General features: G+C 40.9%; 2 protein-coding genes and 1 long non-coding RNA gene across 5 annotated transcripts; 2 read left to right on the forward strand and 1 right to left on the reverse strand.

Annotated features, from left to right (window-relative positions):
- Positions 1-1,568: 1,568 nt before the first annotated feature.
- dus2 (dihydrouridine synthase 2) lies at positions 1,569-11,955 on the forward strand. 2 transcript variants are annotated; one of them, XM_048257142.1, is made up of 16 exons: positions 1,569-1,669; positions 2,150-2,282; positions 2,390-2,435; positions 2,589-2,680; positions 2,765-2,808; positions 3,307-3,367; positions 4,548-4,595; positions 4,758-4,823; positions 4,926-4,996; positions 5,440-5,526; positions 5,618-5,786; positions 5,980-6,101; positions 7,486-7,623; positions 7,907-7,994; positions 8,260-8,333; positions 11,078-11,955. In XM_048257142.1, exons 2-16 carry the CDS (start codon positions 2,160-2,162, stop codon positions 11,361-11,363), a joined length of 1,515 nt encoding a protein of 504 aa, XP_048113099.1. In that variant the 5' UTR covers positions 1,569-1,669; positions 2,150-2,159; the 3' UTR covers positions 11,364-11,955. The 2 variants fall into 2 exon arrangements, with proteins under 2 accessions (XP_048113099.1, XP_048113100.1); XM_048257143.1 differs by lacking the exon at positions 1,569-1,669 and adding an exon at positions 1,678-1,910.
- Positions 4,731-12,622, reverse strand: LOC125303390. The gene is made up of 3 exons (XR_007195052.1): positions 12,555-12,622; positions 7,948-8,058; positions 4,731-5,751 (listed from the first exon to the last, which is right to left on the reverse strand). It is a non-coding gene; the product is annotated as an uncharacterized LOC125303390 (long non-coding RNA).
- Positions 12,056-22,130, forward strand: nfatc3b (nuclear factor of activated T cells 3b). Of its 2 annotated transcripts, none has more exons than XM_048257140.1 (10): positions 12,056-12,595; positions 13,256-14,489; positions 15,298-15,460; positions 16,602-16,801; positions 17,049-17,221; positions 17,388-17,528; positions 18,230-18,285; positions 18,407-18,533; positions 18,656-19,459; positions 21,150-22,130. In XM_048257140.1, exons 1-10 carry the CDS (start codon positions 12,511-12,513, stop codon positions 21,209-21,211), a joined length of 3,045 nt encoding a protein of 1,014 aa, XP_048113097.1. In that variant the 5' UTR covers positions 12,056-12,510; the 3' UTR covers positions 21,212-22,130. The 2 variants fall into 2 exon arrangements, with proteins under 2 accessions (XP_048113097.1, XP_048113098.1); XM_048257141.1 differs by having other exon boundaries at positions 18,659-19,459.
- The last annotated feature ends 505 nt before the right edge of the window (positions 22,131-22,635 follow it).

Below are 22,635 nucleotides of genomic sequence, written 5' to 3' on the forward strand. Positions count from 1 at the left end.
AATATTTCACCTTTTCTGGCTATGGGAAACACAAAATATATATATCTATGATTGGGTATATGTGTTTAATGCACAACAGACAACGTTTCGACCCTGCTGGGTCTTCTTCAGGCAAAAATTCATGAGAGAGACCATGAGAATTCACTGTTGTTGTTTTTATGTTATTGCTGTTTTTTTTTATATGCTAAGCAAACCTTTGAAGAGTTTTGGACAAATTGACTATATTATTCTATTAACAATTTGACATAAATATTGCCTTGCAATAATAATAAAGTGTCTTATTCTTTCTTATGTGATTACATTTCGAAATGTATTCACCTGTGGTACACTGAAAGCATTTCACTTTTAATCCACATTCAACCTTCAAAGTTGTGGTAAAAAGATTTTTAACCAGTCTTGAAAAGAATACAGGTTCCAGACTTACAGAAGCATACATATAAATATGCCAATGGACTTCCTGTGGTCAATAAACTAAAAATAGACATCCTCATTTGAAGCGCATTTGGTTCAAAATTTGAAGCCAAAACCCTTTTTCGGACAGCAGCCATATTGAATTTAGGGAATTTAGGGGGTCCTGATATACCCAATCATAAATGTAAGTATTCCTATGGGTTTCCCATCATCAAAAAAGTTAAAACAGACATCAAGTTTTTATTTGTATCTTATCTGGCTCCAAAGCTATAGCCAAATCCCTTTCAGGCGACAACCATATTGGATTTGGCTGCCATGTTGGTCTCAGGGACCATTGGCTCGGGCGGCCTGGCTAAATCATTTCAGTATGCCCTCAGCTGCATCCGTGCCAAATTTGGTGCTTGTAGATTCATTTGCACAAACAATGGGGTGTAAGGCCACATACTACAGCCAAAACTGCTTTTTTGGACAGCGGCCATATTAGAATTGGAGGAATAAGGGGTCCAGATGCACCAGGTCATAAATATTAACATTCCTATGTATTCCCCATGATCAATTAAGCTGAAAAAGATATCAAGTTTGTATTTGTAACTCATGTAGTTCAAAAGTTATAGCCGGAACCCTTTTCACGCGGCCATATTGGATTTGGCCGCCATCCTAACCCCAAGGGTCGCTGACTCCTGCGCCCTAGCTAAATCATTTCAGTATGACCTAAGCTACATCTGTGCCATATTTTGCACTTTTAGATGAATTGTGCTTAAGGCCCCCCACTAAGAAATGCTTGCCCGATTTCAACAACCTGAACAAGTTAGGCCTACTTGGTTGGGTAGAGTCCTTTATAATTTTGATGATTACTCTATTTTTGCATCGGCTGATGTAGGTCTATACACAGAAAGGGGAGAGGAGTCCTAGAGATCCGCTCAGCTGTGCGCACCACTCTCTCTCCAAGATTATTGGCCATATTAAAGAAATAGTAGGCCACACATGTCTGACATGGCAAATGTCCCTTTTCCTCAGAGATAGGCTACGTCCTCCTGTAAATGGATGCCCATAATACAATGCCACCATTTGGCCAGCAGGAGGCAACCGGATGATTCTTACCAACTACAGCCTAACAGTAGTACTAGTCTGTGGTATCTATCTTTGGTGACGTTTACAAGAACAGGAAGTAGATTGGGTGTTGAACCAGCACATGTGTTGTGCTGTTTTTATTGCATGAAGCCGGATGAGAACCTGAATAAAAGCTGTTTTTTTTCTGGTGAGAGACATCAAAGAAAATATTGCAAAATGAAACTTCTATCTAAAGCTATTAGTTCTCACTAAACAAACAATGTTAGCTTTCTTGTTATCAGTTCTACAGTTCAACCGATAGAAGCCTAACGCTACCTAATAAATTACCACTCCCAAACTAAAGTTAGGCAAATATTTAGCAACGTATGTGGTGTACAAAGTGGTTGATTTCTGTCGTTAGCAGGTTCTGTGTTTTACTGAAACGTCAGGTAAGTGCAGCTTTATTGAGGTTACTGAACAAGAACAGTGTGCGTAGTCTTGTTATATTCAGTGTTAGTTTGATGTTGCTGATATATCATGACCCCCGTCTATCAAGACATCAGTAACTTACCTTTACATCTTTACAAGTTGTCTGTATCATTGGTACATCAGCTGGATGCGCTTAACGTTATGCACTTAGATCTTAGAAGCAATGCTATATGAAATCCTGATTTGTATCTTTTGAAAGGCTACCAATCATGGCTGAGACAGCAAAGCTGTGCTTTCGCAATAAAACAGCACTTGCACCGATGGTTCGCGTTGGGACATTACCCATGAGACTGCTTGCACTGGACTACGGTGCTGATATTGTGTATTGCGAGGTAGGAATCAGTCAAGCGCTCAGCACCATCATTTTGTGTCATGTTGGGTGCTAACGATTGCTTGCTGCCACGATTATTCATATGACATTTACATTTTCTTTTTACAGGAGCTAATAGATATAAAAATGGCTCAGTGCAAGCGAGTAGTTAATGGTATGTATACCCTTTAAGACTGATGGGCAATGCTAGAATACATGGTTAGTTCAATAAGAGAATGTGTGCAAAGGCTGAACTATTCAGTCTCCTCCAGCTCTTTCAGGTTGACTTTTGTAATATTTTCTCCATTCTCTTTCATGTGACTGGCAGAGGTGTTGGACACTGTGGATTTTGTTGCTCCAGATGACCGAGTCATGTTTAGGACATGCAGCCGTGAAAAGGACAGGGTTGTCTTTCAGATGGTAAATATTTGTTGCATAGTATCACACATCATTTGTGGTTTACAAATATTTTGTATTGAAATCATCCCATCTTTTCTTCCCAAGGGAACAGCAGATCCACAGAGAGCTTTGATCGTTGCCCAACTTGTGTAAGTTTAAAGTATTTAACCAGGACTATTTCTTGTATCGTTGCACTTTAGGTATCACTATTATTAATGGATATACTGATTGTACAGAGAGGTTGTAGATCATAGACATAGAAAGACCTGGACGGACCGGCACTGTGATTTAAAGGGCCTTTTTTTATCTCAATACTACTGACTAAGTATCAGTTTATGGATACAGTACTACTGGCCTGTTTAGTCTTGCAATGGCAGAGGTGACTATATCATCAAATGTTTAAGTTCGAAGACAACTATTGAACCCTCCCCAATACACATACACTGCTCATGTCCTTTTGAATATCCACTGCTCATGTCCTTTTACACATCCAGCCAGTGTTCATGTCCTTTTACACATCCAGTGCTCATGTCCTTTTACACATCCAGCCAGTGCTTATGTCCTTTTGCACATCCAGTGCTCATGTCCTTTTAATGACATTTTCTGACCTCTTTTGTGTGCTTTACATTTGTGTCAATGATGTGCAGGCAAAATGATGTTGCTGCCATTGATGTCAATATGGGCTGTCCTAAAGAGTACTCTACTAAGGTAAGCATTACTCAGTTGTCAGGTTTATTTACAATAATTAAGCTCATCAGTAGATGGGAATGAACAATACTTAAAGGATAATTCCGGTATTTAGCACTTTGAGTCCCTTTTCTGGTTTGTTTGGGATGAACTAGAGTGGTGGACACTGAAATTTTGACGATGGGTCCTGTCTCAACTTTCTGACTCGTTTTGAATCAATCGCCTTTGACTGGCTGGCTATGGGCATGCACAAACATGCCAAAAAAAAACCTTAACGTTCGTTTTCAAAACTGTGCAACTCACCGAGTGGTTAGTGATGTTCGTTGATGTTCCAAAACAAGTAGCGTAGCGAAATACAGTTTCTGTCGTGTTTTATTTGCCATTTTGTAAAATCCCATTGATTTCTGTTGGAAGACTCATTGCTCCTTGATATCACTGCGCTACGGAAACGGAAAGGGGGTCTGTTTTGGTTGTAGTCTTTCCCCCGCGAGACCTTCTTTTACTGCCTATGTTTCAGACTCAAATATTGAGCAGAAGTTTATACACGGTTGTGAGGTATCTGAAAAAATAGCTCCACAATAGCAAATAACACGGATTGAAATCATACATCACAACGAACACCACAATTAACCACTCGGGGAGTTGCACAGTTTTGAAAACGAACGTTAAAGGTTGTTTTAAGGACATGTTTGTGCATGACCATAGCCATGCAATTCAAAACAAGTCAGAAAGTCGAGACAGGACCCATCTTCAAAATTTCGGTGTCCACCACTCTACTTCATCCAAAACAAACCAGAAAAGGGACTCAAAGTGCTAAATACCGGAATTATCCTTTAAAGGTGCTCTAAGCGATGTTACGCAAAACATTTTATGTCACTTACTGCAACTTGCACGGGAGCAGCGCGGGAGGGAGGGGGAGGAAGTAGCGAGCTAGCTCTGTTTTGTTTGAAAGTCAACAGAAGTGACGTTACCCAGCATCGCTTAGAGCACCTTTAATTTATTTTTGTTATAAAACATATAATGATGTATCATAGATGATTGCTGTGCAGCTAGTTGGAATAATCAGTGAATCATCTGCTATAATAATTACCTTGGGCAATGGATCACGGTATAAGTTAGTCTTGTCACGCAGGGTTACTCAACATTACATCCTGTGGAAATCCGAAAGTGTTGACTCTCATAGTGTCTATTACTCACACAGGGCGGTATGGGAGCTGCCCTTCTCTCTGACCCGGACAAAATAGAGGCTGTAAGTTTCACCAAAGATGGTTCTCCAATTTAGGTTTGAGGCCTGTCATAGCTGTAATGGTCACTGAATTTCAGTAGCATTTCATTTCTGTTCCATTCCTGTCTGGTATGTTGGTCCTGTGTGTATGACTGTGTCTGTTGATGACATTTCTTTTATTTGAAGATTTTGACCACACTTGTAAATGGCCTATCGAAGCCTGTGACATGCAAAATCAGAGTTCTTCCATCTGTGAGTATCTTGGTAATGATCCATACAATTTCATTTTCAGTTGGTTTGATAAGAAGGTTTGGTTTTCATATAGAATATGATGATTTCTGAAATATCTTTCAGCTGGAAGACACTGTAAAATTGGTGAAAAGAATAGAAAAAACTGGAGTGTCTGCCTTAGCTGTGCATGGCAGGTAATGTGTTAATCCCACTGTGTCTGCATCTGCTTACCTGTGCTTTTTATATTCACAATTATTACTGACTTTTATTACTGAATATATTTAGTAGAATGTGCATGTTTTTTTCTATTAAACAAGGCCAAAGTAATAAGCAATTTGGGTAGAGAGGTGATGTGTTTACCAGACGGGATTTAAAAAAAAAAAAAGAAGTAATTATTCAGGTCTGAAAAGAAAGTGTTTTTGCAGAAAAAATGCAACAATTCTATAAAAAGATGCATATGTATACTTATGCAGTTAAATGTTTGGATTAATTTGTTTGAAACTGCAGATTAGTAAACTGTAAAACTGTTAAGGTGGCTTTGTGAATGTTTTTTTGGAAAGATGCTTATTAGCTTCTGTTGATGTCATTAAACACGTTATGTCATTAAACACGTTTATCACTGTTCATCATCGACCAGATTCAAAGAGGAGAGACCTCAGCATCCTGTTCACTGCGACTACATCCAGGCAGTGACTAAGGTGGTGTCAATACCCGTTATCGCTAAGTGAGTCCAGCACTGAAATTGTCGCTGCCTCTGTCTGTTTTGCTTAGTTGAACGGTGCGTCTCAGACAGTCTTCTATCTTTGGCCTTGTAGTGGTGGCTCTCTTGATTTGGTGAAGACCCATTCAGACATCACAAAGTTCCGGGAGGCCACCGGGGCATGCTCAGTGATGGTCGCCCGTGCTGCTATGTGGAACCCCTCCATCTTTTGCAGCAAGGGGACAGTATCTGTTGATGAAGTCATGGAGGAATACATTAAATATGTGAGTTACATATTCAAGTACCCTCTGGGCCATCTAGACCACCACTGTCAACTGAGCTGTCTTGGAATAGTGATTCAATAATTCTATAATTCTATAACACCCCTCAAATTTATATACATCAGCATTCTATCGGGGAAGAGTACATTTGAATGACATGTTAAAGACCTAATGCATATGTTCTTTCTAATTTTAGGCAGTTCGTTATGACAATAATGCTTTCAACACCAAGTACTGCCTGTGCCAGATGCTGAGAGACAGAGTAGAGTCACCCATGGGCAAACAGCTTCATGCTGCGCAAACCACTAAGGAGATCTGGTATACAACCCACTAATCTACTTCTCTCGTATTTGCTCAATTTCCTGCATCCCACATATGTGACCTGATCTGGCAAAATGAGTCACCAATTGATATCCTGGTCAAAGTCATATCTTGAATTGTTGCCAAGATACAGCATTTTGAATGATGGTCTCCCACCATCTATTTCCAATTGAAAAACTGAGAAAATCACGTTTGAAGTTACGGGTTACATACAGGTACAGGTTAACCTGACTCTCGCCAGATGAATTTCATTCTGCCTAGCTCCACTCATCCATCTGGGATCGATCCATTGGAGTGGTGCTTCAGAAGGCTGGGCCTTATTAAAAAATTCTTGCATAAGATTGGATAAGCCACTTGTCCGTCATCTATTGACATGCTACTTCAACCACATCGAACTCACATCGAAGCCAACCCATGACGCTGAGAACAGTCTCACAGTCGCTTCTACGCTACGTCACATCTATGAAACTCCCACCCTGTGTCCTGATTGGCTCTACCATACAATCTCGTGCCGAAATCACTCTCAACGGAAGCGATCCCAGATGGATGTGAGTGGAGCTAGGCGGAACGAAATTCATCTGGCGAGAGTCAGGTTAGGTACAGGTAGGATTTGCCCACTTGAATAATATGATTTGCCCACTTGAATAATATTTTAAATTTTACATTCTTATCTTGACTCTGAAACTTAATGAAATTAATTTGGAATGCCTCTTTTTTCATATAACACCAAAAATGAAAACTCAATATTTTCAATGATTTTTTTAAGTAATCATAGCCTGGCCACGCTCACCTAGAGCTCCTTTCAGGGAGATACTAGTCTGGAGCACCATAATTCATTAACTTTTCCATCGGCAGATTACCTGCCCAATCAGCAGAGGGTATGTTGCTATAGTTTCGAAATTGAAAGTGTCTGTGGTAAGCAATAGTATCAGTGCCTGCCTGCAAACATCAAAAATTGCAGCCGGAAAAATGTGTACATTTATTTACAGCAAAGGTAGACCCACATACATTGTTTCCTTACTGCAGATGCTGTTTATTCAGTCAGTTTGTAAAGTTTAGGTGAAGTAGCAAGTAACGTTAGGAATCCCTGATCAATGTGACTGGTTACGCTCGACCAAGGATTTCAAAGGTAACGCTATGTCTACATCCATCACCATGCTAGTGTTGGAAAGGTTTCCCAATTGTGAGTATCCAGACTCTATTCACAAAGTCAATGAGTTTAGTTTTAACTAAGCTAATGTAATCAGCCTGTATCTCAAAATTAGAATGTGCGACTTCCGACTCATTTTGCCAGATCGGGTCCCATACAGTATGCTCACATTGTTGTCACATTTTTGCTAAATGATGTGCTGATATTTGAGTATGTTTTTGTGTTGATCAGTGCGGTGTATAGTATGATGGAATACTATGACAAAATTGAGTCAGAGCTGCAACAGCGAAGAGAAGAGAAAAACAATACCATCGAAAGCCACCCTACATTAGACGGAGACGTTATCACCATGCCTGTTCGGTTTGAGAAGTGAGTACAGAATTAAATCCTGTCCTCACTCTCTCAATTCTTATTTTTACTCAGTCATTCCCACACACTAATTTCACATTAGTGGCAACTACAGTTTCTGCTCCAAAGGCAATTGAAAGGAAAATAATCAGATACCAAACCATAACACTTGATTACTATTCATATATTCCTTTTTAAATTGTTCAAAGAATCATTAAGCACATTGTAATCTCTTGTACGCCGTTCAACAGATATAGACATGTGATGCTAGTGATGAAATGCTGTATGTGTGTGTGCTGGCCAGGAGAGAATACCCCCCTCAGATAACACCTAAGATGTACCTACTGGAGTGGAGTCGCCGGGAGAAACTGGAGCAGCCAGTGTATGAAGTGGTGAGCGCAGCATCAACAGAGACAACTTGTGGCCTCACAGGACTGAAGTGCCTTTTAAAGTATTCTGTAATTAATTAGTTAACAAATGAATGTGTTTTATAGATGAAATAAGTTTATAACAGATAATGGTTTAGTGCTCTTTTAAATACTCCTTATTTAATGAACAACAAACAGAAAAAGAGAAGCGGGTCACCATTAGCATGTGATCTTGGCAGATAGGATCTTTATACACTGTACACCTAATCAGTGATGTCACCCTGTCCAGGTACAGCGCAGCCAGGACCGAGCTTTCCAGTCCACTGTGATTGTGGCAGAGAAGAAGTATAGATCCACCCTGTGGTCAGTACTCAACATATTCTCCTACAATGCTGATTCTTAACACAGTCCACACTGTTCTACTTTAGTGCATGTATGTATGCAAATGACCTCTATCAGCCCGTTTTCATGCCAGGAATAAACCGTTTTAAATCCGTTTATTGCCCAAATTCCATTTACTGTAAGTTTGTCTCCTCGTCTTTCCAAAGGTGTGCGCGTTGTTTCGCCATGATTAGGAAAGTGTGTGAGAGACAATTGGTTCATTTTATCCTAATTCTATGCGAATTGAGCATGCGCAGGCCTACAACACTCTTCTTTCTGGGAGCATATTCCGTTTAAGGTGTTTTCATGACCCAGTGTTCCGTTTAAAACAGGCATATGCTAGGGTGTGCAAACGGTTTATTAGTAAACCGAATATGGCCTTTTTCGGTTTATTTCAATCAGAATAAGGTCTTTATAACACACGAATATTCGGTTTATTCCCAATAAACTGATTCTAAACCGTTTATTGGATGCATAGAAGCGTGCTGTGTGTGTGTGTGTGTGTGTGTGTGTGTGTGTGGATTAGGATTGGGCACCGAAACACGGTTCTAGTAACTGCATCGAATAACAACGTGGATTTCGGTGCCTCATTTCGGTGCTTAAATAGCGTTTTATTTATTTATTTATTTCATACGAGGCATCACTGCATGTAATGCACCATCTCTAACGTCTTGTTCTGATAGCAACACATCCAGATACAGTTAACATAAGTGGATGTATAAACCAGAGGGGTGCACCACATAGGCGAGTGGACAGACATAGGCGAGTGGACAGCCGTGGCCCACTGGTTAGCACTCTGGACTTGTAACCGCAGGGTTGCCGGTTCGAGCCCGACCAGTGGGTAAGTGCCCTTGAGCAAGGCACCTAACCCCTCACTGCTCCCCGAGCGCCGCCATTGTAACAGGCAGCTCACTGCGCCGGGATTAGTGTGTGCTTCACCTCACTGTGTGTTCACTGTGTGCTGTTTGTGTTTCACTAATTCACCGATTGGGTTAAAACAGAGAATGTCTAATAAGGGGAGAACTGCCACTCTTGGAAAACTTCCGGTTTCTGAACTGGTTGCAGTTCCTTCTGTGGTTCCACATGAGGGCGCTCGTCCACGAGTGCAGAATGCATGGAGGTCTATGGAGCTGTACCCCTCAAAATCCACTTTTCTCGGGATATAATTTTTTTCCAAGTAATTTGAGTATTGTATTCGAAAGGGGAGGCAAAGAAAATACACTTGGTTGAGTATTATATTTTTTAAAGTCACTTAATTGTTCTTAAAAGCCTTTCAAATGTGTCAATGACGTCATTCATTAGCACAATGCTAGCGTGTTATGTGCAACAACGACCCAACCTGTAAGAAATCAAAAGGACATAAGTACTCGTTCATTCAACTTTTGACCTATAACCCATGTTGAAGTTATACAAACTACAATCAAATCTAAGATTTGTCAACGACAATCAGGTGAAAGACACAATTTTAGCCGTCTAGCTCCATTGACTCCCATTCATTCTGCACTCATGGCGATCGCCCCCAGTGGAACTCTGGTGGAACTGCATCCAAAATTCGGTACAATGGGACTTAATACGGAGTGGCAAGGCTCTCCGTAGACGGGCTCTGGTTAAAAGCAGAGACCAAATTTCCCTCACGGGATCAAAAAGTATATATACTGGACAGTGTTTGACAGCTTGCGTGTGCCCAAGTAGCTTACTTTCAAGCGATATCGCTAGCTCCTGTCAAAATCTAGCATTGGCCTAACTATACACAAGCAAAAGGCTATGAAACAACATCAACAGCAGCCTAATACCTTACACGATGTCCTTGCTAATGCGCTAACTGGCATTTATTTGAAATGTAATCAGCAAAGTTGTAAGGTGAAAACTTTATTTCACGGTGTGTTCTAAACAACATAATGGCATGATTATTAATCTTTCATGTACATGAGGCCCATATAGCATCACAATGAATATGAAGATCATGTTAAAAGTTAGCTGGCAAAAACATAAATATGTAGGTTACATACCTGATGTCACTGAGCTGTCAAAGAGGCTACGAAACCATCTCCGTAGCCTACGTTATCGCTAATTAAACTCAGCTGACTGGTGTTAGCGCATAGCCATAGTTGCTGTTAAAATGACTAGGCTAGCGCTGGGAATCTAAACACTTCAACACCGTCATGTAGCCTGACATGTTCAAAACTATTGCGTGTTATGGGTTAAGACATGACATTTCTTGAAGCATTTGGGAACACACTGAATTAACTGGAAAGTAGAAGTCTCTGTTAGATTTGCTTGCTTGCAAATGCAGTTGTCCATGTTCTATGGCAAGCGGTTTTAACATACCTTATGGCAAACCGCCTACACTGGGTAAACTTGAAAGCAGAGCTTACCATTGTGTGTGCATACATGGCAAGCTGTTTTAACATTTAAATGTATTATTTGTAGGAGCAATGAGATATTCATAGTAAATTGAATATAACAGTTCAATTTCATGTTCAAATTTGTCTTATCAACAAAAAAAAAGCCATTCATGCTTTACACCATTTTAATTTAAAACATTTTAAAAACAAAGTACCGGTTCAGGCACCGTTTCAGCACCGGCACCGTTTTAAAAGTATCGATTTAGCACCGTTGTGGCCTCTTTTGCTTGGCATACACTCCAACTGTCTGTACTTTGTATTTAGTAGAGAATCACTGAAGGTGTGGTGAGGGCACAATCTGATCTTTTGTTTTTCCTACAGGGAGAAGTCTAAGAAGTCTGCAGAACAGGCGGCCGCTGTTGTGTGTCTGCGTGTTCTGGGCGTGCCCGAGGGACGTGTGGGAGAGGACAGCTGTGAACTGGTCAATAAGCGAAAGAGGGAGGAGAACAAAAATGGGGAGATCCAGTCAGAGGACAGTCCAGTGCCAGAGTTAGATGGCAGGAAACGGCACATTACCCAGTCACCCGAGAAAGCAGAAGAGCCTGCAAATAGAACTACCAATAAGGCTGTCATGAATGCCTTACATGTCAATCAGACAGCTTCATAGAGTCAACCTCATCGTAGTCCCTCTCAGAGGAATCACTCTCCTTATTAAATGTTTAATAACAGGATGCCTGCTGCTCAAAGACCAGTAAAGGAAGTCGAAATCTTATATATTATTCTGTTCAAACTGAACCACAAAGTTATACAGTATATTCTCAATGTTCTACTAGGCCAATATGTCTTCTGTGGGGATTCACATTCTTTGTATCTATAGTGTCCTTCAACATGCTTTTGTTACAAACTGTATCTTTTATTTTGAAAAGATGTTTGGTTGTTTAAAGCATGATGGAAAATATTTCACTGTCTTCCGACCTTACAAGTATCATTTTTATATACAATATAATTTGCCCTCTTCTAAGAACAGAAATTATGAAAAGTCTAGAGTTCAGAAAAGTGCCTGTGTCAACATTCAGTTATATGAAACCAACCATAGAGTTCCTTAGCCCATTATAATGTGTGACTGCCTTGATTGAACCTGCAGAGGGCAACAAATTTATTGGAAATACCAAAGGTCTGTTTAATCAAACTGTGGTTTGATCGAATAGTTGCCAAGGGTTTTTTTTCTTGTCAATTTTATTAAAACTTTTATGAAATTAGGCTTGATTTTAATTTGGTCCCGGGTCAAATTTTACTTATTTGATTACTTATTTAAAAAGTAAATATTATCAGTAAAGTGTGGAAATGATTGCATTTTAGTGAAAATAATGTCATGTCGAGTTGCATTACAGAAGAGAAAGCCTACACTTCAAAGACTACACTTCACCGTGTGGCGGGGAGGGGGAGGTCCAGTACTGTACTACTACTCAATGTTGTCTTTCAAGTTTTGACGTCATGTTAAGAAGTGTTCTCTTGCGTTTTTGATCCAACGTAAAAGTTACTGCTGTTACTACTGTTGTTTTGGGGGTAAGGAAAGTGTTACGTTAGGTTAACGAGGCCTACTCAAGGTTCAAGTAACGACAGCGGAAACAACTTGATATCAGAAACAAACTTATGCAAACCGTCCTCTGGTGCATGTTCCGCATTTGCACTCCGCGCTCTGTGTGGCTACGTATTAGCTCGCTCGACTCAATAAACTTTTTTCTGACTGTAGGCTAGCTTACTTCAGGATAATCAAGTATCGGGTGATTGGCAGTACGGACAGGACAAATGCAATGACGAGCGCAAAATACACAGACGAATTAGACTTCAGACTTACTTTCGGGGAGGACGGCGGACAGCAACCGCTAGGCCACGCAGGTAATGTATTTTGCATCGTTCTCGTGAATGCGCTTACTTAGAGATGTTTTCTTACATGGCCCTCTAAATTACGAATGATTTTGCGCGTTGGGACATATAAATGCAGATGAAGGTATGGACAATGTGACCGAAAGTTACCTGTTACATTGTTTTTCATCTAGCTTTGTTTATGGTGTTCCTTTCGGTTCTATGCTGGCTCGTGCATAGTGCATACATGCAAGCACTGTCACACCACGGAGATCAAGTTCAAAGTTAGGACGCATGACTCCGTTGAAACAAATATAGAACCATATAAGCTGTTTTTACCTATCATTAGGAGCTGTATAGGCTAGCTGACTAAATAAAGATGCAAAGACAATAAACAACATATAACAATATAACAACCTAGATATAACAACAATGCTGTCAGGCAACAACACATTGACAATGTATTGCAAAAATGCTTGTCTTTTTTGCAATATGAGCATCCTGTTTTCTGGCCAGTGTGTCAACTCGCTATTTATAACAAGCAGCTGTTGAAGTGGCAATGGCCTTGAGGTTGCCTAGCTGTTAGAATAACTTTCTTGAAAGCCTTCACTGGTTACTGTCTTTCACACGTCCATATTCACAGGTTTTCTGAGTGTCTATGGCTGTTGAATTTGGTTATTGTTTTTGCTCTAGATATTGGTCTTAATGATGACTGCTACATCCTCAATGTTGGCCTGCATCAACCCGTGGTTAACCAGCCCTTTGAGAACGTGCAGCAGAACCCTCCAACATCAGTTCCTGCTACAGATCTGCAAAGTGCTGGTGCTCATGAAGGCAGCTACACTGTACCTAAAGGGACTGTATACAACACCCTGGAGTCACCCTCAAGGGTATTCGACTGCCCAAGTATCCAGATCACCTCCATCCCTACCAGTTGTAACCATGACATGGGTGCTTGTCAGGACCCTTTGCAGAAACATAGCTCTGGCGGGGAGGGCGGTGCTGGCTTGTCCAGGTCTGGCCGCCTGTACCTCCCCCTGGATCCCTCATACAGAGATCAGTCGACCCTCTGCCCCAGTCCGTGCAGCAGCCTGTCCTCCCGCAGCTGGCTGTCCGACGCCTCGTCCTGCGAGTCTTTCTCCCACGTGTACGATGATGTGGAGGCCGAACTCAGTGAGGCAGCAGCTCACTTTAAGTTAAGCTCACCTCTGATGTCCCCCCTCAGCTCTCCTCTGCCCTCACCCCTGGCCTCCCCACTGGCGTCCCCGCAGGTCTCTCCCCAGGTGTCCCCATTCGGCTCTCCCAGATCACTGCCCCTTGGGCCTGGAGAGGACCCCTGGCTGCGTTACTACCTCCAGCAACCTCCTCCTCCTCATGCTCTGTATGCTCATTCTCTGTCCCCTCATCAGTCGCCCTATCAGTCTCCACGCACAAGCGTGTCAGAGGAGACCTGGCTGACCCCACGGCCTGCCTCGTCCTCCTCACGGCCCTCCTCACGGCCCTCCTCCAGGCCCTCATCACGACCCACGTCCCCCTGCGGTAAGAGGCGACACTCGTGCGCTGATGCTGCTGCTGGACTGTCCTCGCCTCACCTCTCTCCCATGCCCACTCCAACTCACTCCCCACGGGGCAGCGTGACCGAGGAGACATGGGCAGGGAACTTCATGCTTTCGTTTCCACAGCTCCTACAGTCGGAGTTAGATGTTCCTCTCAAAACGAGAAGAACCTATCAGAGTCAGGAGCAGTGCAGCACAGGTGTCGTGGTGGGATCACCTCTGGAGGAGCAAGTCCTTGGGACTTTGCTGGACTACCCCACAGATGTATATCTACCTGGACAGAAAAAAGAAGACATTGTGGAGCATTTCCTTTCTGTTCCCTCTCACTTCACCTGGAGTAAACACAAACCATCTCAAACACCAATTGTTACGTAAGTTAGTCTACACATTGTATTGGTTATGGAACCTCTTTTGAGATTTTGTGTTTGATTATGGCATTTTGTTAGAGTACAACAGAGTAAACATCATGATACAACATGTAAATTTGGTATCGTTAGATTACTAACTGTCCCGTATTTCCAACCTCTTACGTGAACGTGTCACTTAATATTACTTTTTTATACAAACCAAGACGGCGGATTCCTAAAGAAACGCAAGCACCCACACCATAAGTGTATCTAAATTAGCTATGTACCAAAGATTACATTTTACTGTGACTCGAAGAGTTGTAAACAGTGTTGTAAGGCTGCATGTACAAATACGCTTGGACCTCCAGTGGAATTTTGATTTGCGAGAATTCTCGGGCTAACCGTTGATGTGTCGTGAAAAAGGTTGGGAATAAGCACCCACCAGCCCAGCACTAAACTCCGAGCGTGGTAAACAAAATCGGATATTTCAGGCAGTAAAAGCCCTGGTAAGAACCAAACTAGATTTTGTTCAAATCTACACACCTATTTCTACTGAAAAATGTAAGGTTCATTTATCAAATGTTATTTTGAAGTATTAAGAAACATCGTTGTTTTAGAATTTTCGAACGAAATGGTTGGTAATTGGCACGTTTACGATTGTGAATGTTATCACAATGCATTTGCTGATTACACCTAACCACAGCTAGTTCTGTCAGGTGCACCATTGCAATTTCTTGTTTGATTCAGTACCCCAACTTTGAGTTACACCTTAGACTTGGATTGGATCCTTTAGGCAGACAGGACTTTTAAACTTTGTACATTCTCCTCCCAGAACTCCATCCCTGCCTCCTCTAGACTGCCCCCTGCCCAGCCAGGTTGGGCAGTATGAGCTCAGGATAGAGCAGCAGCCCAAAGACCACCACCGAGCTCACTATGAAACCGAGGGGAGCCGTGGGGCCATTAAAGCAACTTGTGGTGGACACCCGGTGGTTAAGGTGAGGCGCTCATGTAATTCCAAGAGGCAGGGACAAAGCTATTGTCAATGTAGAGGTTGTTATGTCATCTTTATGCAAACAGGGGACAGCTCAACATAAGGCAGTCTTAGAAGAGCTTTAAGTAAAATAGGCCTCAGTGCCTCGGTTTTTGTTTGAACTGTCTGAATGCAGTGAGAAGAATAACCTTGACATTTGAGGACAATTAAGAGCCATTGGAACTCTAGCAAAGGAAATGTTTTAGACTAATTAAATACATCTTATCTGAGTCAGATAACGTAAATAAATATAACTGTGTTTATTGTTCATTATTTTACATTCAATGTGATTCACTATCAGTTATTTTAACAACCTAGAAAGACCAGTTTGGCAACTTAGCAGGTCTGTTTCACATTGTATGTATTTCTTTGTAGCATAAATTTGGTTGTCTTCCTAAATATCATAAATGTTTACCAGTGAAGTTTTCATGCTTTTAGATATCAAGTAGTACAAGTAGTAAAAATATACTCATATTAAATACAGATAGCTGCTAAAAAACAGTTTGTTAGCTGCTCATGTCAACCAGAGAATACCACAGACTTCCTGGTATGAGTGTTCTTCCTCATATCTTAACACATCTTTAACAACCTTACAAGACCTCCAGGTCCTGATAGTCTGCTTGTCATTCTTTGCACTGGCACCCTCAGCTCTTTTAAGAAGAGTGTTGATTCTAATAAATCTCTAAACAGTGGGAAATGTCTAAGCAGCGGCACATATCTAAACAGTTGTATTGAATAAAAAAAAATAATAAAATAATAATAAAAAAATAAAAAAATGTTAATGTATGATATTCTTTTTTAAATGGTTTGGTGGATATTGTATTACTGTATGGAATCTGCTGGCAGGCCATTTATGTTTACTGAAAATATATTAATATAAACAAGCAGCAAAGATAGCACCAGTATTTATTCTTAAATTATTCTGAAATATATGGTAAAATGAATAATGCTATGTTTGTACAACTTGATAAAACATCTATAGACAGATTAGCTCCAAAATAGCCTCTATCTTATGTGAACCTTATTCTTGTAGCTGTGTGTAGGTTGAAAAATAGTAATGAGCATTTTTGATTTTAATAATCACATTCTTGATTTTTCTCTTACAGCTCATAGGATACAATGAAAAGCCAATCAACCTTCAGATCTTCATTGGGACTGCAGATGAGCGCACTGTGCGACCACATGCCTTTTACCAGGTGCACAGAATCACAGGGAAGACTGTGTCCACTGACAGCCAAGAGATTGTTATAAGCAACACCAAAGTTCTTGAGATTCCACTACTTCCTGAGAACAACATGTCTGCGAGGTACAATCCAGTTATCAATTGAAAGTCATTGATGGTCATTAACAGTAATCTAAAATTATCACAGCATGATAAATCAGACAAACTTAAAAAGACAGCTGGACAGATAGTAAGAACAGTATGGTGGTAAACAATTTAATGTGTAACTGTGAAAGCTAGATTTCAGATCATTTCAAGGGTTACGATAAAAACAATGAAGCAAATAGTTTTTTGCAGTACCAAACACAGTAATTTATGCCTGTTTTGACAGCATTGACTGTGCTGGAATCCTTAAGCTTCGAAACTCAGACATTGAGCTCCGAAAGGGAGAGACAGACATCGGACGGAAGAACACGCGTGTGCGAGTTGTTTTCCGTGTGCATGTTCCCCATGTGAATGGGACAACACTGTCATTGCAGGCGGCCTCTATTGCTGTGGAGTGCTGTGAGTGACACTTTTGTTCCTAGGCTGCTTGTGAGTCTGTGTCCGTCTGAGTCTGTTTCTATGTATATGTTTGCAGAGGTTATGGTTATGCAAATATGTGTTTTTAAATAAGCAAAAGTTTGTTGTCAATTAGCATATGAGTTTGAACTTTGTTTTATGATTTTAGCCCAGCGTGCCGCACTTGAGCTTCCTCACATAGAGAACTTCAGTCCCATCAGTGCCTCAATGAAAGGAGGTGAAGAAATGTATATTAAAGGCCCTAATATATTCCCAGATTCAAAAGTCATCTTCCTAGAAAAAGGTTCAGGTAAAAAAAAAACATTTATAAAAACAATCTGTTGTATGTCTAATGTGTATAATCATGCTTTTGTTGCATTCTACTGATCATCAAATAGTTGTATTGAGAAGATTTCAGTTTTAGTTTTAAGTAGTTATAGAGTGTTATCAACAACTGTGGCTAGGAAAAACTCCCTGGAGCAGAAGCCAGTTGTGATAAGGGGACGCGTCTGCCTGAGCTGGGTTTGGGAGAGAGTTAGGATGTGGACATGCAGAGGATGAGGGAGAGGGAAGAAAGGGAGGCAGATAAAGGAGAGAACATGAAACAACATGGAGCGTGTACAGTATGTGTACATAAGCCAGCAGAGAGGAACAGCACAAGTGTCTACAACAATTTGCCACTTTGATATTTCTGTGACAGAGAATTGTGAAAGTCCATTTGACTTCTTTACGAAAGTCATAATGAAAGGGAAGCTATGAGTTATGAGTGAGATTTGTTAGGTGATGGTAACAGTTTGTCCACATCGGTGATGACACTGTAAATGTAAGTGTCTGGGGGTAGGCATATGTAGAGCATAGTTTTCAATGTGTATGTAACACATGTCATAAATGTCATGGAAGCTGTAAATTATTCATTTATTAATTAAGTGAACTGTAGAGCCTGTTGTATTATTTTTCTCACTTTTTTACTTTCTTACTTCCTCATTCATTCATTCATTCATTTATTTATAGATGGTCGAACTCTTTGGGAGACTGAGGCAAGAACTTTTAGAGAGAAGTCAACAGAAGTAAGTAAACAAAAATGGTGGTCAAACTACTCTAAACAAGATATTTTTCCTTTGGCAAAATGATCTATACTATGCATTCACAGTATTACATGATAGCTAACATGTTCAAAATCTTTTGCAGATGAATATTGTGGTACAGATTCCTCCTTACCACAATAGGAATATGACATCCTCAGTTCAGGTCCAGTTTTATGTGACTAATGGAAAAAGGAAAAAAAGTGTAACACAGCACCTCACCTATGTGCCAGGTATGTACCCTTGGTCACTCAGAACTCATGAAGTCCTGTGCATAATGTGCTTTATGCAAAGTTATACAGTTGAGAATGAATTTGATGACATTTTGATTCTGAATGCCACCATCTTGAAACAGCAGGTGTGAAGCAAGAGAGTGGACCTCTTGGAGATAGAATCACCAGCAGTGCTACTGGACCCAGTGGAGAACCCCACCAGTCTTTCCCCCAGTATGCATATCCTATGGACCATTACCAGCACACTGGAGTGCCTGCTTTGTTCTCCTCTTTGGACAATTCTCCTTCCCACCTTCACAGAGCCAACCTGGATGTTAATCTTGAATCTCAACACATTCTTCATAACTTGGTATCCATGGAACCAGTGTTCCTGGGAGCTTACCATAACGTCAGTGCCCAGGTCTGTGTAAACAAAGTAGGAAAAGTCTCCTCTCAGCCAGCCTGCATACCCAATGCTCACCAGTCAACCCACCAGCCAGGCTGGAGCTCCGAAAGTCTGGAGCAGAAGCCATTAACTAGTCACCCCTCGTGTGCCGGCAATAATTCCTCAGCAAATGCCTCTCCACAGCTGCAGTCTCCTTGGTATCACGGCCCCAACCCAGTGACCAGACATGCAACAGGAAGTAGCCTGGGTCATCTGAAAGCTGCTGCGTCACACCCTCAATCTCAAGATCCTCCAGCCTTACACCAATCCCCCTGCCACCCCAGAGTGGCACATTTAGATCAGCCCCAGATCATCAGAGCACCATCTCCACAATCAGTAACCAACAACTCGTCCCCCTGGTCCTCTGGTAGCCCTCTTGATGTTTCCCTAGCCACTCAGTCATCATTTCACACACAGGAGCTATTTAATATCAAGCAAGAGCCAGAGGATAAAGAAGTGAACCTCCAGTCGACTGGACTTCACAACGTCACACTTGATGATGGTAAGAATTGGCTTTGTATTCAGACTTTCTTTTATTGATGATAGAATCTGTGGTTCTGATCCAGTACACTCCAATAACTGTCTGATTGGGGTGTTTGTAAAATTGACAATATTGCTTCGTATGGCCCATAAACCTTTTCATCCAATCAGCACATTGCTTCAAGAGCAAGGAAGGGAGGGATGTAAATTTGATGGCTGTTGAGCTCAATTGTCTTTCACCACCAGAACTGCAGATTCTACCTGTTAGATACATAAGACAACAGTATCCCCGCACACTGACCCAGCCTGCTAGTATTGAAGACATTTGTTTACTCTCCAGTAGATTCTCCAAGTGGCAACAGCAGTTTATGAATGTCTGTCTGGGTTAATTATGGTTAGCAATCCTGCTGTGCACTGAGAAAGATGACACTATCTCTGTGTGTAGAATGACGTTTAAGCAGTAGAGCTAAATATACCAGTGCTGGCTAATCTTTGGATGCTACTGTTGTGCAGCTGTTGTAAAATGACTGCATAGTTCATACAGAATACCCCTGGCCTTTACATTAGATTTGACTAATGACACATCTCAAGTACAAGATTCACACTCTTTGTCCTTGACCTTTTAAAACTCCCTCTCAACTACCATGACTTGGGCAAAAATGTCTCTTTTACATCATAAAAATCAGTTGTCTAGATCTGTTTTTGAAAGGTTCTGAAGTTTCTTGATGAAGGTGTTTTTTTTCCAGCACTTTGCCTTGTTTGTGTGTGTTGAGTAAATAGAGTGCAGAGTTCCAGTGACTCTGGCTCTGCGTCTGGCCTCATGTAACTGTGTCTCAGTAATGATCCGGGCTTGTAGGGACAGGTGCAGAGGGGTGAGATCAGGCCTGTTGATTGAGCCATGGCTCTCATTGCATCTCTGCACCAGGATGGGATATTTCTGTCTTGCTTTTCATCTGCTCTTAAACACTTTGAGTGTACAACTTAGACCTGTTCTGGGAAAATATATTAATAGGTGTACTGTGTGTGTGTGTGTGTGTGTGTGTGTGTGTGTGTGTGTGTGTGTGTGTGTGCGCGCACAGCGTGTGTGTGTGTGTATGTGTCTGGGTGTGTGTGTTCATGTGCATGTATCTGAGTCTGTGTATATGAGTCTCTTTTGTTTAGGGGCCTTGTGATGTGTTTTAAATAGATGTTATGTGAGGGAGAATATTAATAGGTGCAGAAAAAGTTACAGGATGACCCCGTCTTTTCAAGCTGAAGGGCATTCACATGACAGGAGACCATGTCAAGAGCATCAATTTTGTGTTAGACAAGTTCTGCTAATAATTGGTACTTATCCCTCTTTTTGTCATCCCCCTGGCTGCTGTGGTTTCATGGGAGCTGCTTCAGTACATTTTGACAGCTCTGCACTGCCCTCATATGGCGTAAAAGCAACAAACAAGCAACTCTTGTTTCTCCCATTGACTTACATACAGAAAGGGCAAATTACATGTTTGCTCCAGGTGGCTGTTTATTTTTGTGTCCTGCAAATGACTCACATTGAAGAGATCTTGTGGCCATTGATGTGAATGGAAATAGCCATCACTCTTAATTTACCATAGATAAACAACAGCCAGATTGTTGACTAAAAACATCCCCTTCAATCTGTGAAATGGATATTAGTGAATCAGGAAGTCACGGACATGCAGATTTAACTGTCTCTATTTTTCTTACAGTGAGTGAGATCATCGTCAGAGACCTTTTTCAGAGCCCAGAAGCTTCTAAGAACCATACCTAGCCCCTGTACACCCAGGTACACCTTTGAGAACAGTCTGTGGATAGAACCTCTGTATGTCAGCCTGTATGTCAGCCTTTGAAGCAGAGTACAGAATCATTTACTGTTTATTGCAGTGAACTATAAATAAAATAAGCTGTAGCAGAAAGCAATATATGCATTCAGACATGACACTGCATTAGTGAGAATTTGCAGCAGGTTACTGTATATCAGTATGCATTTGTTTGTATATTGTCTGATATGTTTTTAAATAAAATATGTAATTGTAGGGGAGACCAGGGACAGTTTTAACAGGGGACCGTTGTAACATCTTGAATTCCTCCAATCAGAAACAAGCTAGAGTAATGACACTCACTTTTGTGACAGGAGGGAAACTAAACTACAGTGAGTGTCATCACTCTAGCTTGTTTCTGATTGGAGGAATTCAAGATGTCACAACGGTCCCCTGTTACAACTGTCCCTGGTCTCCCCTACTTGTAAATACAATTGTCATTCATTAGAGTTTGTAGTGCATCATGTAGTTTATACTGTATACACAAAATGCTGGATTTCTAACATTGTAATCAGGTTTGGTCCATGTGATTATTTATTTTTTTAAAAGATCAATTACATAAATGTTACCACAGTCTGTTCAAGTCATTATATCAGTACATTACATGTGAACAGACAGTAACACGTTTCAATTAAACATGTTAACAAAGATGGCTTATTTTTATAAAGAACATGAAGATAATGACCACACACTGTAAACTGTAAAATTATATGGTACTGTTGATTTCTGGATGTATTTAATGCAGTTATTATACTGAACTGTTGAGTTTTATAATTGAGCATGCTGCAGCAAATGTTTTGGGTTCTGAAATATTTTAAAGACTGTGGAATAACTTTTTCTAAATCAATACATTAAAATGGACATGTCAGACCTGTGTGCGTGTATCTGCAAAAGTCTCATGCACTCTTTTACAGTTTATCACTATTTTTATTTGTTTCCCTATAAAATGACAACATTGCTCCAGCCCATTGAAGTTCCACATCCACAACTCCCAACGATAGCTTTAAAATGGTCATATTATAGCCAAGCATTATTTTAAGGGCAAATGCCTTCTCAATAGCGGCATCATTCCCATAGGTTTGACTAATGACCTCCACTTGCTACCTGCTTGCAGAATTCAAATAATGCTTGCCTGTCAGAGGGACTACTGGGTCTACACCCATGAACCTGAACTTAGTAGATAGGCTTACACTGCTTGCCCACTGCATTCCTCATAATAACGGTGTCTAATAAACTGCCGTTTTTGCAATGTTGCCAATGATATTTGTAAATAGAAGCTAGTGTTTATGTCATAAACGGACCCAGGTCCGCAAAAAAATTAATATACTTTGAACAGAGACCAGCTGGGTCAGGGCTAGGGGGGAGTAATCACACT

The sequence above is a fragment of the Alosa alosa genome, chromosome 11, assembly GCF_017589495.1.
Source record: "Alosa alosa isolate M-15738 ecotype Scorff River chromosome 11, AALO_Geno_1.1, whole genome shotgun sequence".
NCBI lineage: Eukaryota > Metazoa > Chordata > Actinopteri > Clupeiformes > Clupeidae > Alosa > Alosa alosa.

Bases quoted from the DNA above. Each gene is read 5' to 3' on its own strand.
- nfatc3b (XM_048257140.1), top strand. From the start codon at position 12,511: ATGACGAGCGCAAAATACACAGACGAATTAGACTTCAGACTTACTTTC. The intron at 16,802-17,048 runs GTACAATCCAGT...CTGTTTTGACAG, and splicing joins GAGAACAACATGTCTGCGAG to CATTGACTGTGCTGGAATCC. The intron at 18,286-18,406 runs GTAAGTAAACAA...AATCTTTTGCAG, and splicing joins TTAGAGAGAAGTCAACAGAA to ATGAATATTGTGGTACAGAT.
- dus2 (XM_048257142.1), top strand. From the start codon at position 2,160: ATGGCTGAGACAGCAAAGCTGTGCTTTCGCAATAAAACAGCACTTGCA. The intron at 4,824-4,925 runs GTGAGTATCTTG...AATATCTTTCAG, and splicing joins AAATCAGAGTTCTTCCATCT to CTGGAAGACACTGTAAAATT. The intron at 5,787-5,979 runs GTGAGTTACATA...TTCTAATTTTAG, and splicing joins TGGAGGAATACATTAAATAT to GCAGTTCGTTATGACAATAA.